General features: G+C 33.9%; 1 protein-coding gene across 1 annotated transcript; it reads left to right on the top strand.

The window, feature by feature from the left end:
- The first annotated feature begins 2,097 nt into the window (after positions 1–2,097).
- LOC117337092 (cytochrome b5-like) lies at positions 2,098–16,459 on the top strand. The gene is made up of 6 exons (XM_033897878.1): positions 2,098–2,304; positions 4,327–4,363; positions 5,706–5,797; positions 7,652–7,678; positions 15,703–15,743; positions 16,012–16,459. Exons 1-6 carry the CDS (start codon positions 2,182–2,184, stop codon positions 16,097–16,099), a joined length of 408 nt encoding a protein of 135 aa, XP_033753769.1. The 5' UTR covers positions 2,098–2,181; the 3' UTR covers positions 16,100–16,459.
- Positions 16,460–18,557: the final 2,098 nt, after the last annotated feature.

The following is an 18,557-nucleotide window of genomic DNA, read 5'->3' as shown; positions in this document are numbered from 1 at the left end:
ATTATTTGGATTTGGTAGCTAGGTGATTTGTACATACATTTCCTCATTATTTGGATTTGGTATAGTTAGGTGATTTGTCTATTTCCGCATTATTTGGATTTGGTAGCTAGGTGATTTGTACATTTCGTCATTATTTGGGTTTGGTAGCTAGGTGATTTGTACATACATTTCCTCATTATTTGGATTTGGTATGGTTAGGTGGTTTGTACATTTCGTCATTGTTTGGATTTGGACACTAGGTGATTTTTTTATTTCCTCATTATTTGGATTTGGTATAGTTAGGTGATTTAGTAATTATAGTTGATTTGTACATTTCGTCATTATTTGGATTTTTGAAGGGAGGTGATCTGTACTTGTCATTATTTGGAAGTTAGATTATTTTGTAGTTAGGTGATCTGTAGATGTTGTCGGTGAAGCAGATTCGAGAAGCTTACCTTTCCGGAAAGTCTCATCTTCATTTTTCATATGTTTATATTTTTTCCCTTGGACAGGGATATCCAGATTTAGTAACAAGACAATTTTTTTTTTTTTTTTTTTTTTTTTGCAAAATGGACAAAATTGGTGAAACAGTAGTGATCCAATATTTATATAAAAAGGTTTAACATCTAAGGATATCCATAATGATATGGTAGCAACACTAGGGAAAGACGCCCCTTCATATGCTACGGTGAAAAAAGGTGGATGGCGGAATCTAGCACGGCCGACAGAGCCTTGAGGGTGACTCCCATCCTGGAAGGCCTGTCAATGTAGCAACCCAAGAAATGGTCAATAAAGTTCATGATAATGCTATGACTGATAGAAGTGTCACAGAAAGATATATAGCCATTAGAGTAGACATTTGACAGGAAAGAGTACATTCCATTCTGACCGAAGATCTTGCAATGAGAAAGCTTTCGGCCCGATGGGTTCCAAGACTTCTGACAGTTGATCAGAATCACACCAGGCGCCCATTATCGCGTGCTAATCTTACCTGTGATGAAGATCCCGCCAACTTATTTCAGAGATTTGTCACTATGGATGAAAGAGTGGTCCATCATTTTACCCCTGAGGCCAAACAACAATCGAAACAATAGAAGCACCATGGCTCTCCCCAGTCAAAGAAGGCAAAGAATGTTCCATCAGCTGGGAAGGTTATGGCCTCGGTTTATCTCCAAAAGGGACAAACCATCAATGGCACATACTCTGCTTCACTTCTGAGGCAGTTACGGGAAAATATTAAAATTTAGCGACACGGAAAGCTCACTAAAAGTGTGTTATTCCATCAGGACAATGCTCCTGTTCACAAGTCTGTCATTGCCATGACTGCCATTCACGATAGTGGCTTTAAATTGATTGAGCATCCGCCTTATTCACCTTATCTCGCTCCATCAGACTTTCATATATTTCCAAAACGGCAAACAACTATTTCAGACTTCCACTTTCAGTCCGATGATGACGTCATACATGCAGTGGATGACTTAATGAACAGCCAAGAAAATGAGATCTATAAAAGTGGCACATGAGTGAACACCCAATCTGTTTTATAGAAAGCAATTCGTGATTTTATCAAACTAATTAAGATATATCTATATTTAAATACAGATATGTCATTTATCTGTATTTAAATTCAGATATCTATATTTTTTAATGTCTGTATTTCAAATACAGATATCAATGATTTAAAATAGAAATATCTTTATTTATCTCTTTATCCCCCCCCCCCCCCCCCCCCCCCCCCCCGAAAAAAAAACAAAACAAAAACAAAAAAACAGAGAAAAAAAACACCAGATAACGCTTTGCATTAATCTAGAGAACTTTCTTTATGTTTAAACAAATTGCACAGAAATAACGGGCAAGAAATATTTATCCCAGCTTATTTTATTTTTTTTTATTAGAAAATCATATAACGTGTTTGGTCCTGGCAACCTTTCCGCTATCAAATATGGTTAGAAATTTTTGATTTTAATTTCAGCTATTACAATATGTTATTACCGAGTCCTATTTCCAGAAATAAATCTTTTAACTATGTGAATTACATAACAACCAAATTATACTTCAGCCAACCTTAAACCACAATGTCATAACAATCCGAATCTTGTCGTTAGGAGGTACCAAAATACTACTTCCGGTAAATTGCTTCCGGTTCAAAATATCGAACGAGCACATCGCTTCCAGAGATTGTGACGTCCCTAAATCAGCAAAATGACAGAGGAAGCATCGAATCTGAAGGTTTTCAGGGAAGCCGAAGTTAGAAACAATAAGGACAAATCGACACTTCTTATCATACATGATAGTGTTTATGACGTAACGAAATTTCTGGAAGAGGTAAAGTCCGAGATGTAGATGATCTATTTCCATTTGGCAAAACGTGATTGGGTCAAGATCTATTACGTTGACCTTGCATCAGGCTTGTCACCGATAGAGTAATACGAGACGTATGTCACGCAAATATAGAATGGGATTATAAGTATACATATTACACATTTAGATTTTTAATGTTTTATTCCACGATGTTATATAACAAATTTACTAGAGCGTTATGTTTATTTCAGGTGAAACTGAAAGTAGTTTTTAACAGGTTGGGCACAACTATACATAGCCCGATCGAGTTTCATTTAGTCCTGCCAGCATGTCTGGTGTAGGGCAAGAGTGGACTACTATGTGAAAACGCGAAATTCTGCGACACATTTTGATGTCGCTAAGATTTTAGTGCAGATAAAATAAAATCACCTACCATGCATGCGATTATGGATAAATTTGATATTTATCTACCCCTACACCAGACATGGTATTTGTTTCATATGTATGAAAGAAATTAATGTGTTTTTATTTCAAATTATCCTGAATTTGTGTATTACCTTTTTTATTAGGGTAATAACTGTACTCTAAATAAATGCAGACTATTATACATGTACAAATGTATGTGGGGTTTTGTCCAACCCATTTGATAAATTGCTGTTCTGTAGGCCTGTCATACAAAACTAATCAACCCTTCAAACATTATCTTTAGTTTCGTTACAAATATGAGTCATAATGACCATGTTTTATTTCATTACTTGGAATAATGATAAAATGACTATTTTGAATGCACCATATACATTTCAAATGGTGTTTTTAAACAAACCTGATGACTTGGACATTCTGATGACCACTATTGATTTGGATCAGTGTGCACTACTACATTGTTGTATATGAAAACACAGAATTCTCCCAACACTTTTAAGATTCTGATGAGACAAAACACAAAATAAAATTTGGTCTTTTCAGGCCATAGGCATGGTGGCCTGATTTGCAAAATGACCCTACACCAGACATCTTTTATCAGAATGTCCGAGTTTTGTGTCTGGGCCAGTGGAAACTTGCCTGAGATGCCGGGGGTCCATTTGTGTAGCTGCACGAGATACCTATCTGTCAGAATGTCCAAGTATGGTGTCGGGCCAGAGGAAATGCACTAGATATCTATCTGTTGAAATGTCCAAGTCTGATGTTTGGGCCAGAGGAAACTTGGGCTATGGATCTGAATTCTTATGGCATTATAAATTTATTTCGAAATTCTATTAACGAAGAAAATTTGGGTGTATAATATGTTTGTTAAGAATTGGAATGAAGAATCTGTATTTTCATGACCCAAAGATATTCTACAGTAGTGTTATAACTTAAGAGGTAACCCAAGCAACATATACATGTACATGTAGCTGTGGATCCCAGCTGCTCTAGCTAGTTTAAATTATCTGCCATGAATTCATACAGGTATGGTTGCACCCAAAAAATTACCTGATAGGAACTCCTGATCAGGTTTTTAAGAAAATTAAATTTTTATATTGCCTATAAAAAAGAACTTATTTTCTAATGCAACCTGTTAATACAGTGTAAAAATGAAGATGTACACTTTAACAGTACATACAGCAAATTAGATTTAGTATGAAAATAATTTGTATACAATTGTACAAAGTTGACTAAAAAATTCTCACTGCTGGAGGATGGATACTTCATTTGTTGATGCTGTATCTTTTTTTAAAGTTTTGAATGGAGTTTGGTGGAAAGGGAATAACAGGATTTATTGATTTCAGCTGATCAAAAAGAAAATAAACTGGAACCTGAAACGTAGACACTGCATCAATTTCTCTTAAAATGATATGGAATACAGTGCACAAAATACATCAGTATTGTCAATTATACATGAGAAAACCACTTATTGTCCTTTTGTAAGTTGTGGAATTATGTTGAATTCTTAACCTCTGTAATAATTTGCTGGTAATTATATATATATAAAATATATAAATAGATAACAGTATCTTGTCTGAAAACCATAAAAAACAATGCACTTTTTCTGTTTCATTTCTGCAGCACCCTGGTGGTGAAGAGGTCCTGTTGGAGCAAGCTGGTATGTACTTTTTATCCTCAATTTCTTTAGTTAGTACATCTGTTAGTTTAACTGAAAATCTCTGTTTTGTGCTTCAGAGTTACAATCTGGAGAAGTTTGCTTCCATCCACCGAGAAATAGAGTTCAATCTTGGGGTGCCATTTGATACTCTTTGTTAACACAATTTCTAGATCCTTCTTTGATAATTCATAGTAAATGTGTTTATTAAACAGTTCTTCCCTCTGTGTGAGGACAGGAATTTTTGTCAGTTGCTAAAGACTATTATATGAAGTGTTACTTAATTTTCTGACAACTGCAGCCTCATAAACATTTCCCTTTAAAGTTTTGTGTTTAGGTCAATTACTCAAAAGTCCAACTTTAACCAAACTTGGTCCTATATACCTTGTAGCTAGCTCACATACTGAGACACATAGTGGACATCTTTCATTTTTTTGAGTATTTTGGGGTTTAGACCTTAAATTTTCAGAAATTTATAAACCATTTTTATTGCTTCTCCAATTGACAAACTAATATACATATAGCTTATAGTCAAATCATTACAATTTCTGTAATACTTTTGGATACTTCATTTCACTTTTCAGAAAAAAAAGGTTTTTTTTTTTTTGTTAAGGTGAATATGGAGAAATTAAAACCCATCAGTATTTACACATGTCTATAATTCATCAATCATAAAGGGTGTTAACACTAACATACAATCAGTCTATTAGCAAGAACCAACTGAAGTACCAAATTTGGTGGAAGTCATTCTAGGAGTAATTTGCAAAAAAGCTATGAACACCATTTCATCCAAACATACTCTCAAAAGTACTATGACACCTAACAGAAAAAAATGTTTGAGTTTACAAGACAACTATTGTTGAGTCTTAAAAGATGATATTGTCCATTGGCTTCTAGAATTATCACCTTGTGTGAATAGTTCTGAATACCCATATTAACTTGAAGACAACTTGAAATTGTGTTTTGACCTGTACAAGATCTGACAAGAGGCTGATTTTGGTCAGGAAGTGCCAAACAATTAGAAATGTATATTAATCTTCAGTAGAAACAAAACTATTCTAAACTAACTTGGTATACTTTTCAGTTTGCATCATCTGATTCTTTAGAACGAGACTTCGTTTGTAATATATTTAGGTTATGACTCTAACCTAATAGTAACCATATAGCTCCTGCATCAAAGATCTCTGTAGGAGGGGAGACAAGTGTCAAAATACATGTATAATATAGACATGAAGATATACAGCAGAGGAGATTAACTAAACCAATACTGGTTACTATTTATTGTATAAAATAAATCCATGTATTTCTCTTTTGAAACAAAGCTGTCATAATTGTCATCTCACAGGGAAGGATGCGACAGAAGCATTCGAAGATGTCGGCCACTCAACTGATGCCAGAGAAATGATGAAGGATTACTTGATTGGAGTACTCCATGAGGCAAGTGTCTTTATAACATTTAATTCACAGTGATTCAGTATTCATTGTGTACAGGACAGACTTTACAGTGACTCAGTATTCATTGTGCACAGAACAGACTTTACAGTGATTCAGTATTCATTGTGTACTGGACAGGTTTTACAGTGATTCAGTATTCATTGTGTACGAGACAGACTTTACAGTGATTCAGTATTCATTGTGTATGAGACAGACTTTACAGTGATTCAGTATTCATTGTGTATGAGACAGACTTAACAGTGATTCAGTATTCATTGTGTACAGGACAGACTTTTACAGTGATTCAGTATTCATTGTGTACAGGACAGACTTTACAGTGATTCAGTATTCATTGTGTACGAGTCAGACTTTACAGTGATTCAGTATTCATTGTGTACAGGACAGACTTTACAGTGATTCAGTATTCATTGTGTACAGGACAGACTTTACAGTGATTCAGTATTCATTGTGTACGAGACAGACTTTACAGTGATTCAGTATTCATTGTGTACAGGACAGACTTTACAGTGATTCAGTATTCATTGTGTACAGGACAGACTTTACAGTGATTCAGTATTCATTGTGTTTGAGTCAGACTTTACAGTGATTCAGTATTCATTGTGTATGAGACAGACTTTACAGTGATTCAGTATTCATTGTGTACAGGACAGACTTTACAGTGATTTAGTATTCATTGTGTACAGGACAGACTTTACAGTGATTCAGTATTCATTGTGTACAGGACAGACTTTACAGTGATTCAGTATTCATTGTGTACAGGACAGACTTTACAGTGATTCAGTATTCATTGTGTACAGGACAGACTTTACAGTGATTCAGTATTCATTGTGTACATGACAGACTTTACAGTGACTCAGTATTCATTGTGTATGAGTCAGACTTTACAGTGATTCAGTATTCATTGTGTACAGGACAGACTTTACAGTGATTCAGTATTCATTGTGTATGAGACAGACTTTACAGTGATTCAGTATTCATTGTGTACAGGACAGACTTTTACAGTGATTCAGTATTCATTGTGTACGAGTCAGACTTTACAGTGATTCAGTATTCATTGTGTACAGGACAGACTTTACAGTGATTCAGTATTCATTGTGTACAGGACAGACTTTACAGTGATTCAGTATTCATTGTGTACAGGACAGACTTTACAGTGATTCAGTATTCATTGTGTATGAGACAGACTTTACAGTGATTCAGTATTCATTGTGTACAGGACAGACTTTACAGTGATTCAGTATTCATTGTGTATGAGACAGACTTTACAGTGATTCAGTATTCATTGTGTACAGGACAGACTTTACAGTGATTCAGTATTCATTGTGTATGAGACAGACTTTACAGTGATTCAGTATTCATTGTGTACAGGACAGATTTACAGTGATTCAGTATTCAGTGTGTACAGGACAGACTTTACAGTGATTCAGTATTCATTGTGTATGAGACAGACTTTACAGTGATTCAGTATTCATTGTGTACAGGACAGACTTTACAGTGATTCAGTATTCATTGTGTACAGGACAGACTTTACAGTGATTCAGTATTCATTGTGTACAGGACAGATTTACAGTGATTCAGTATCCATTGTGTACAGGACAGACTTGACAGTGATTCAGTATTCATTGTGTACAGGACAGAATTTTAAAGTTGATGACACCTATCAGCATTATTTATTACCGATAATAAAAGTGTATATTGTGATAATGTAGATATTATTGTATTTGATGTACGTAGTACATATATATTTGAGTAGTAGTGATCTCCAGATATATTTGTATATTGTTCCTCTCCCATGGAATCATTGATATCTAATTTTGTCTGATATTTATGTTTCAGAGTGACAAAAAGGGATCGACAGTGAAGGTAAATGAGTTTTAAAATGTTCAAAGTAAAGGATCTATGTTATTTCCTAAAAATTATTGTTTTAATTGATATAAATATAATGTGTAACAAAACAATATGAGACTATTTACCTTAAATTTTACATGAGAAAAGTTTGTATGTTGAAAATCAGTAGGTAATTATTATAGATATCTTATACCTATTCACAAATAGCCTTGGGGCAAACACCTTCCTGTGTAGGTTTTCAAACATTTATAAGAGTTGCCTCCCCTAAGCCGTTTGAAAAAGTTCATCTCCCACTTGACTTGATGTCAGCAGAGACCTATATACTAGGGATTCGCAACAAGCTCATTGGCTTACCAAACGTCACCGCCGAGCGGAAGTTCGGGTGATTTATACCAGAGTGCATTGCTGCTCCTACTGTTTAGACGCCATATTGAAAGTACGCCTGAAACACGGTCAGCTTTATCACAGCTCATAGAAGACTATTGTCCGATAACCAATCACGGGAATTAAACGTAAGTGTAATTTTTTTATGTAAACTGGTGTTTCAAACGTATTCCGTCGTACTTTATGTTCGGAAGACTGCACATGTGACCGTTCAACTTCTTTTCATGGCGATTACCGTGCTGGTTAGCTTATGTCGGGCCGCTTAAGTCTGGTGTTAAGGACAGTGCTACATGGTTTCAGTTTAACTCCTTTTTTATTTATTGGCCAATTTCAAAATGGTTTTCAAATAAGTGTTGCTCGATAGTTACTGTATCGCGTTTAGTCAAATTTGTTGTGTAATTCATTGTGAACATTTAGTTATTGCCCAGTGAAAATAAGTAAACAAAACAAATGATGGTTATACTGTGAATGCCTGGTGTTAAGGACATGTACAGTGCTACATGGTTTCAGTTAAACTCCTTTTTTATTTATTGACCAATTTCAAAATGGTTTTCAAATAAGTGTTGCTCGATAGTTACTGTATCGCGTTTAGTCAAATTTGTTGTGTAATTCATTGTGAATATTTAGTTATTGCCCGGTGAAAATTAGTAAACAAAACAAGAGAAAAAGATGGCTGGTATATATATATATACTATCGTCTATTTTGTTTTTAACTGGAAGGTGTATATAATTCAAACTATCCATTAACTATATTCAATTCAACTTTAATATCATATTTATGATTAGATTAGTGATTTGATAGCTATAATCTGTAGAATTTTATATAGTATAATCATGACTTCTATTAACATTGATCTCATGAATAATAAAGCCATTTTTGAAAGAAATGCATTAATTGAAACTAATTGATAAAAGCATAAATCAGTCTAATGTAAATTAAATTAAATATTATACTTTTTGTAAATTATTTAGTGTTTCAACACAGATATTTGATACAGAATTGCAGGGATTGATCGAGGAATGAGTGTGTTGGGATATAATAGCTATATCTTTTGCACATAGCAAAACATTAAATACTGCGGTATATATTTTATTGTATTGTGTGGGAAATTAATAAAATCAAAATGTTATATATTTTTTTCCCCATTATGACCGATATATATATACCCCCCCCCCCCAAACCTTTGGGGCATTGATCACACCTCACCTTTGATAAAGACATTAACACCTAGTCATGGGGCATCTCCTAATAAACTCAAATGGGGTCCATTCAGACTGTAGAGTTTATACCTGTATGTACCTGTACTTCTGGGTCTACAGGAAAAAATATTGTCATGGTGATCACCTGGGCTGCCCCACTCCATCCAAACCATAAGGACATTGGCCACACCTTTATTACCTTTGAGATATACATCAATCAACAGGTGTGTCTCATTGTCAACACCTGTCCTGAGGCTGGCCATGTCCATCTCCCCAAAATACCAGAGTTCACTAAAGGCATGCTGTGCAGTTTACAATCTAAATATTTACCTGTACTCTGGAAGACAAAAATCCCTCAGGTGTGTCCTCATTCCCTAATTAAACTTAAATGTGTCCATTCATATTTAGATATACATGTATATGTTTTAGGTTAATTTTGAATTTACGAATCTGTTTAATCAACATTTGGGGTATATGAATTATCTGCAGGGTATTTGAAATTTGAATGTTTCAAATTTAAAAGAAGCTTCTCTGCCTATTCTATACCATAATGTATCAATACTTATTAAACTTGATTTTTTTTTCAGAAAGCCAAAGAAGAAAAGATCTACCATTGGCACATGACCTATCAAAGTTTTCAATACTAAATAATAAAATATTATCAATCATCAAACATGACGGTTTTTTTTTTTTTTTTTTTTTTCATTTTACTTAAGACTTTTGCTATAGCATTTGTCTAATAAACAAGAAATATCTCTAAAAAAAAAGATAAAAGGCATAGTTTTATTGCTGTTTTTTATACTGTAAAACTGCTGGTGAAATAAATCAACGAATCACTGGTCTAGTGGTGGGTGCAGATGAGCTCTAAGGCCTATAGGTATACAAGATATATAACATTAAACAACTACAGATGTGTACATGAAAACTGTTCAATATAAAATTATCTACACTAATAAATTTTGTCTTTTGCAAGCCAAGTATAGATATTAACCTAAATTTGACAACTCTCTAACATTATTAACAGATAATAGTTGGATTAATTTAAAAACAGAATGTCTTTTGTAGTAATATTGTTTTATACATTTTACCCTCAGACCTGTATATAATGGACACATCAAAATAAAATGAAACTCGCCCTCGATGTCACCCAAATCACAATTGTTACAGGTTCTATTTCTTTGGGTAATATTATTATGTCTACCTATTTCTATATTTAATTTGTGTGAGGATGCTCCACATACATTTATATTTAGTTTCTATAGGTTTAAAACTGTACACAGTGGCTATCTATCAGATATCAATATATAATCTACCTTTCGAAGAACTAGATGTCTGTTAACATGTTTTGTTTTGTAACATCGGTCAATCTCTGCTCAATGCTTTTAAAAGCATAGTCTACTGGTGATTTAGAATAAAACATGTACTCAATACCTAAAGCGGCTAATTCATTCTTAATGTCACATATCCACACGTCATTCTCATTTACCATTTCATCAAGACATGTTTTCAATACCAGATTACCCAACTGTTTCACCAATATTTGAACACTCTTAATTTTCTCATAATAGTTAATTGTAATCTACCCAATTCACAGTAAACAAAGTCATTGCAAGTTGATTTATGCACCTTATTAAGTTCAGTATTTTTTTTTTACAGAATTTCTAATGTACGCTTTCGACATCTGGTGCTTTATGAAATCCCTATATTTCCGATGCACAACGTAAAATACTGTTTACATACGAATCAAATATAGAACAATGAGTTTCTACATTCAAGCAATGATTTCTAAGAGAAGTTGTCAGAGAAAATAAAGCTTTTCTGCCTTGTTCTGCAAAATGTTTTTGTGTTTTGTAAAACTTCCCATTGTAGTTGAACAGCATACCCAATAATTTAAAACTGTCAACAATTTCTATATTGTCATTATTATTCATTATTATATTTCCATGGCTCATTATTTCTTATTTGTCCACAATTTCTAAACACCATGATTTTAGTTATATCCACATTGACCACCAGATTCCATTTTATGATATATGCATATAAAAGAATCCAACATAATTTGTAAATCTTCTGGGCAGTTAACAAATAAAGCCATGTCGTCGGTATACATTAGCAAGAAAAGATCAAGCATCTGTAATTCAATCACAGGGGCATGTCTAGTTTTATATTACAGAAATAGTCATAAATACCTATATATATTGTCAATATATATAGGTATTTATGACTATTTCTGTAATATAAAACTAGACATGCCCCTGTGATTCAATACTTGGACAGTTGTCATTAATAAAGTGTATTTAGATACAAAGAAAATAACACAGGTGATTATATTTCCCCTTGTAAGAGTCCAGTATAATTAGGGAAGCACCGACTGAAGTCAGTATCACTATCGAAAATATAAAAATCGTCGTCAGTATATTTCTCTATACATCGAAATTTAGATCATCGTCTAATGGCAGAAAATCGGACGACATTTTCCATATGTTTCTATATGAATCTTTAACGGAAAAATGGTGCTTTTTTCGGTAAGACACTACTTAAATATCGTTGTTCACATCTGCCGATATACATTACAGTGCAAAGGTATAACTATCGCCAGTATGAAGTTATCTCGGCCAAACGCGGTGACACTCTTGGCACGGCACATATGTCACTAATATAAACAACTCTGATATCCACCTATTGCGCAGCCGCAGCGCTTGGTCTCGCTAGATCTCGTGCTAAATATACCTCCGGTTATGAGAACAATAGGTGAGGTCGTGACTCTGCGAGAAAAGCGGTTGTCGCGAATCCCTAGTATATAGGTCTCTGATGTCAGGTACTGAGCGAAACATTACGATGACTCAGCTTATTGATAAATATGGCACAATATCGGCAGAAGACCTGAGTAGACATTGACAACAAGAGAAAGAGGATTCAGTTAGAGAATACAGTGAACTGTAATGGGGAATCTACTAATTTGTAATGACAAAAAGGGACAGGATGTAATGAAGTTCCTCTGCATTTCTGCCTGACCCAACTTGCACAAAACTTTTTAATTCTCAGTGCTTAATTCTCAATTTCCAACTTAGTACATACTTAGTGTTTAATTTTCATTGCTTAATTCTCACATTTAGTACATACTTAGCTAAGAGCTTTTTAAATTTGGCTTGCTCAAACAGGTTCTTAAATATTTCTCAACTAAGAACCGCTTTGTTGTAAGCAGCCTTTTGTGGGATTCTCTATAGGTATAGCCAGATCTGTTTACCTAAACACACATTGCACTCTACCATCTATTAGAAAAACAATAAAAAAGAACAAGTAAAATTTGATCTTATTTACTTGACATTGCAGTTGAATAAATAAGGCTGGTTGCTGGTTTACCAAACAATATGGTTTTGATTTAGCAAATTAACAAAATCAAAATACCTGGAAATTAAGGAAATGGTATGCTTTCCTGTTAACAAAGTCCTGTTCATTTCCATGTGGTACTTGAATTCTTATAAAAAATCCATTAATGCCTGCCACATCATTAGAAGCCCTGGCAGAATTAAATTTACATTTACAATTATAATGCATGATGGGATATATGATACACTCATAAATGCTTTGACCTGAAAAGTATGCAAATGTGTCAATTTTGTGATAGTTTGTTAATTTCCATGCCATATCCCGTTCCCAAATGCAGAATATTAGTGGTCCTTAAATTGCCATAGCTGTTGGCCTTTAAACAATGCAAAAACCCAATGAAACCAAACCAATCAAAAACATTAATAATCAAAGGACTCTTACTAATCAATTTATGAAAATAAAAATGAAAATGATTTGCATATCACTTCTGTTGATATTAGATCAATTGTTTTAAATATGTTTCAATACAAAATAAAGTAGTCATTTTTTTGTGTGTAATCGAGTTATATTTGAAGCCATGGCAGATTAACAGCTTTAACAGTTGAAAGTTTGTGCATAGGCCTTCCTGCAATTGCATAGAACTAGCTCATTACTTTTCGAAGTGCTTGCCCTGCAGGAAGTAAAACGAACCACCTGGACATATGCTAAAACGAAGTGGCAACAGCATTGATTGATGCACCTTGGCACGTTTGACTGGAACAGATGTAGAGTATCAGCTATGCAGGTATAAAAGCTGCCTGTCTCTAAAAACCTAAACTAACAAGGAAAAACCATCATTGGTGACAGGGCCTGACTTCAGTCTGTTTGTCTCTCCAACATTTGTTGAATAAGTGACATATATTGTACATAATAGCTGTACTGTTTAAGCCTTTACAATTGTATTCAGTATACATTCCCCCTGAGAGGGTAAAAACCTGTTAACAAGAAAATCAAGTTTAAACCGACTATTATTATTAACATGACTGAATATATGTTCGATAACATACGAATCAATATAAACTTATGCTTTAGCCTTAAAGTCCCTTGAAACATCTCTAAAATAAGTGTAAACACATGGCAAACAGGTGCGTTAACACTACCGAAAGTAAGTAACTGAACCAATAGTACCCTACCCAAGCTGTAACTATATATATAATGGTACATCAACCGAACCAACATAAAAACCGAACCAGTGTTACTTTACAATAGCACATGGCCAAAAAAAGTATCTTTCATATGTACCAACATTTGGCAGTGGGTTCTGTAGATGACACGGACAACAAAGTAGTTTTTGTACATTTGCCATAGGTAGAACAAGATAATAGGCCTAAGCATGTTTAGGAATCTTTTCAAAAATGAACCCAATCTCAATTTAAAATCTGAGAATAAATTTTGAGAAAGCCAGTTTTAAGCTCCCCTCTTCGAAGAAGGGGGAAAGCTACTGTTTACACGGTACCCGTGTTGACTTTAGCTTTGGTTTTAAAATATTAACACTTTGGTGCAAGTGTTCAATGGCATATTGATATTTTGTATTAGAGTCCTTGCAGGGTTGTATGTCACTTGTACAAGTGTTGAAAGGCATTAAAACATCACTTTATAATTGTACTAGGTGCTGATATTTGACCTTAGGGTCTCCGTAGGGTTAGAATATCACATCCCTGAGTTGAACTGGAACATTTTGGAAACAAAACATGCATTGGGAATATACATATGCATATTCCAGTTCCTTCCTCTTCCACTAAATCAATACTTTTAAAAGTTATTGCATGATAATTAAAATTGAATTGAAATATCCATTCTTCTTTGTCTACATGTGTCACAGTCATACCAAGTTATACCAGGTTGAGTAACGCAAATTAATTCTGTCAAGTACACAATATATATAATAAGTCTTATCTATATGCAAAACAATTTCATTTTATGTATTTTCATTACATATTGACAAACATTTGCTGTTCTACAACAGCTCTTACCAAGCATAGGCTTAACGTTCAGCATTGAGAACAGAGTTGAAAAGTTTTGTGCAAGCAAAAGGAAGACTGAGATACAGGACAATATATATTACAGCAGGTGTATCAAATTGGGGTATGAAACGTGTGATAGATTAGTTATATGGTTTCTAATTGACGTACAATAAAACCATAGAGGGCCTGTTAGGGAGTTCAGCCTTCTGCCTCACCTTGTATGGATTTTACTGGTCTTATAGGGTTTCATAGTAGGATCGGTAACAAATCATATAACTAATAATAATTCATTCACCTTGAGAGTCCATTGAAAACACAAATAATGTTTTTCATGTGAATATCATAGAAATAGATGACTTTAAAAGTATGCTGGGAACAAACCTCAGGTCATTATTATGAAGAGTTTGTCAAACTACAAACCTCAGGTCATTATTATGAAGAGTTTGTCAAACTACAAACCTCAGGTCATTATTATGAGGAGTTTGACAAACTACAAACCTCAGGTCATTATTATGAGGAGTTTGACAAACTACAAACCTCAGGTCATTATTATGAGGAGTTTGACAAACTACAAACCTCAGGTCATTATTATGAAGAGTTTGTCAAACTACAAACCTCAGGTCATTATTATGAGGAGTTTGTCAAACTACAAACCTCAGGTCATTATTATGAAGAGTTTGTCAAACTACAAACCTCAGGTCATTATTATGAAGAGTTTGTCAAACTACAAACCTCTGGTCATTATTATGAAGAGTTTGTCAAACTACAAACCTCAGTTCATTATTATGAAGAGTTTGTCAAACTACAAACCTCAGGTCATTATTATGAAGAGTTTGTACAAACTACAAACCTCAGGTCATTATTATGAGGAGTTTGTCAAACTACAAACCTCAGGTCATTATTATGAGGAGTTTGACAAACTACAAACCTCAGGTCATTATTATGAGGAGTTTGACAAACTTAAACTTAATTTGGTATTCCGCTTAGTCAAGGTCTCATGAAGGGGTTAAACAATAATCACTAGAATGCTGTTTGTGAGGTAGATCAGAGCTGGTTGCTAATCAGATGATATTTGAACATTGGAATTATAAGATTTTGAGGTGTGTTTGATTATTTTTTCAGACCAATACATCAATAAATGCACCAGATTCAAATTCAGGGAGGTAAGTGTTAGAAATGTTTTGATGAGTATAATGAAAATGGTGAATCATAGAAAAAGTTGTATTATTATTCAATGATTAAAACTCTAAATGTTTTTCCATTCTAAATGGGAGAATTTTTTATGTTAATGTTACTTTGTACATCATATGGTGATAAATCTGTTTCAAAGATTACGTTAAAATCATATTCTGATATATATTTTATATTATACATGTTATGACTATTCACAGCCGATCTGTATCATAGCTTTCTGTTTTGTCATGGTTTCAGTGGCTGGACAGGCTGGTTAATTCCCCTTGGTGTGGCCCTGGCTGCTGCTTTCCTGTACCGCTATTTCATGGCACAACAGACCAGCTGAAATCCTTTCATATTTTCTCTCAGACATGCTGGACCAAACTTTTTTGTGACTGATCTCTACCATAGTGCTTTGTATGTAGCCAACAGACGCTCATAGATTGCATCTTGAGACAGACTGTAATATAAGCAGAATACAGTTGCCATATGTCCATCAGTGCGCATGTTGATCTTCTTAATTAAAACAAGCAAATCATTATTATTACACTTTCTGCATTTGGTAATTATTTATGGACAGTTTTTTTTTACAGATCAGAAACTTTGAAATAGAGTTTCTGTAATCTACTCATGAGCTAGTAGGTGTATGATTTCCAATGATTGTGTATCTGAATCGTAGAGAAAATAAAAAATGTTGTAATCAGTAGTTTGGCTATTTTGATTAAAACAAGTTCAGTCCATATTACTGGTAACATCCACTGTTCATCCAGCCCTATTCCACGTTTCAGTTGAAAAACATCTTCTTTCGAACCGAAAGTCCTAGATTTATGATGATTGGTAGTGTGTAGCTATTAACCTCATACATGTATTGGGATCTGGTTTGACAAAATATTTATACCTATATAACAATAATATAAAATTCAATGATAATTGGGATATAGCTGGCTGAGATACACTTCGGTTGACATATCACTCAACAACATTTGTAGAAAAAATCCATTTTACATTTCTTCAAGGTGATGGGCGTCTGGTTATTGTTTTGTCAAAAGTAACAAACTTAAAAAATGACTATGACACGATTTTAGGGCACATACACAATGTTTATGTTTGATTGATATTTGTTTGTATTGACATTTTAACATTGGAATTCGAATAACAAATCTGCTGCAGGAGTGGGTTGGGGATTTAGTTACATATGTTCTATTGTATCTTTCTTATAATATCTGATTCAAAATTCAATTAAAGAATCCACTGCAGATGGGAGATTCATATCTTTACATTTAATTTAAATCTTTCCTTTAAAGATATGAGAGGGAATTCGAATTACGAATCTGGTTGATATTTGGTCCGGATGACTAACTTGTTGGCAAATATGTGTGACTAAAAATATAAATCGCAATCCAGGGGAGACAACTTCATCATGGTTTTCCCGAACATTACCGATTACAATAGAGATATTGAGACTGCAACATTACCACAAACAGAACCAGGAAAGGTAAGAAGATATTCCAAATGAAGTCGTGAATCACAGCATATTTACAAATGATTAATCAGTGTCGCATCTACTTGCGAGAAAAAAAGTCACGTGCTTTTTTCAGTGATTGGCGCGAACAGTTCAATGTTCCATGTGTGTTGTAAAACAATACATTCCTAAATCAGTATACAATGTATATATATAGAGGATATTGAATGGTTTCCCGTTTAATTTAACATATATTTCACGAGTATGACAAAATATCGAAATATTCTGTCATGCAAGTGAATTACATGTTTTATTTAACGGGAAACCATTCAGTTTTCCTTTTATTACATTTCATCAACTTAAAAACAAAATTAAAAACATCGAAAAATTAATATTGTCAAAAAGTGCGGGAATCAGTAATGACGTCATCTCTTTTTGACGTTACTCCACGTCAACTTGACGGCACCATTTTGGAAGGACTGATCACCGCAATATTTAAGCGTTTTCTGCTGTTATCGGAGAATCTTCATGAATGACTAATGTCAAGTGAGTATTTTGTCAAAAACTAGTTTGAATATTTCAGAAATACATCAAAATAACCTATTTATCTATCTTCGCTTCGATTAGGAAAATCGGCATGTTTCAATGAGGTGAATCGAAGGTTCGCTCTGATTGGTCAAAAACGAAAGACTTATATTTTCACTGCAAAGTGTTATATTTTCACCAGAGAAATATATAGATATATATATGTCTGATTTTCACTGCTAGTCGCTGCAGTGAAAATATCAGTTTTATTAGTTTGATAAATTTCTATATTTCACTGGTAAAAATGCAACACTTGTTTTAAAATTCTCAAGATCTGCCAAATAAATTCTGCTCAATCCTGTCTGAAATAATCACGGGATGGTCCTGACGAAGTGTCATTTTTGGCCAGTTTGACCGCCATGTTGAAGAAAACACAGTAATTTATCTATTTGTCGTTCTAAATGATCGTCATGGTCACTATGTTGAAAAACATATTTTCGACTTATTCTCGAGTTCAAGCAATATGAGTTAGCTAGAATTTACCAGGAATTATCCATATTTCTTCTTACAAAGCGTTGTTAATTTCCGGGTTGATTTATAATCCACTATTGCTGCAATGTTGAAATCAAATGTTAACAAACCTCTCCGGTGCCAAAAGTGTGATTTTGTTGAAACTTGCCAACAATGATCCTGACAAGAGTCCTATTTTTTTGGGTAACTACGAACTCAAAGAAGGACACTATGACCATTATCTTGATAAACACATGATAGTTTTCGTTAAAAAAAACCCCATTTTAAACTGCTTCCTTAGTTCTAT

Source organism: Pecten maximus, chromosome 11, assembly GCF_902652985.1.
Source record: "Pecten maximus chromosome 11, xPecMax1.1, whole genome shotgun sequence".
Lineage (NCBI taxonomy): Eukaryota > Metazoa > Mollusca > Bivalvia > Pectinida > Pectinidae > Pecten > Pecten maximus.
Note: the sequence above shows the minus strand (reverse complement) of the source record. Positions and strands in the feature narration are given on the sequence as shown.

Coding starts and splice junctions, on each gene's coding strand:
- LOC117337092 (XM_033897878.1), top strand. CDS start 2,182: ATGACAGAGGAAGCATCGAATCTGAAGGTTTTCAGGGAAGCCGAAGTT. Junction 2,305..4,326: donor TAACGAAATTTCTGGAAGAG/GTAAAGTCCGAG, acceptor TCATTTCTGCAG/CACCCTGGTGGTGAAGAGGT. Junction 15,744..16,011: donor CCAGATTCAAATTCAGGGAG/GTAAGTGTTAGA, acceptor TCATGGTTTCAG/TGGCTGGACAGGCTGGTTAA.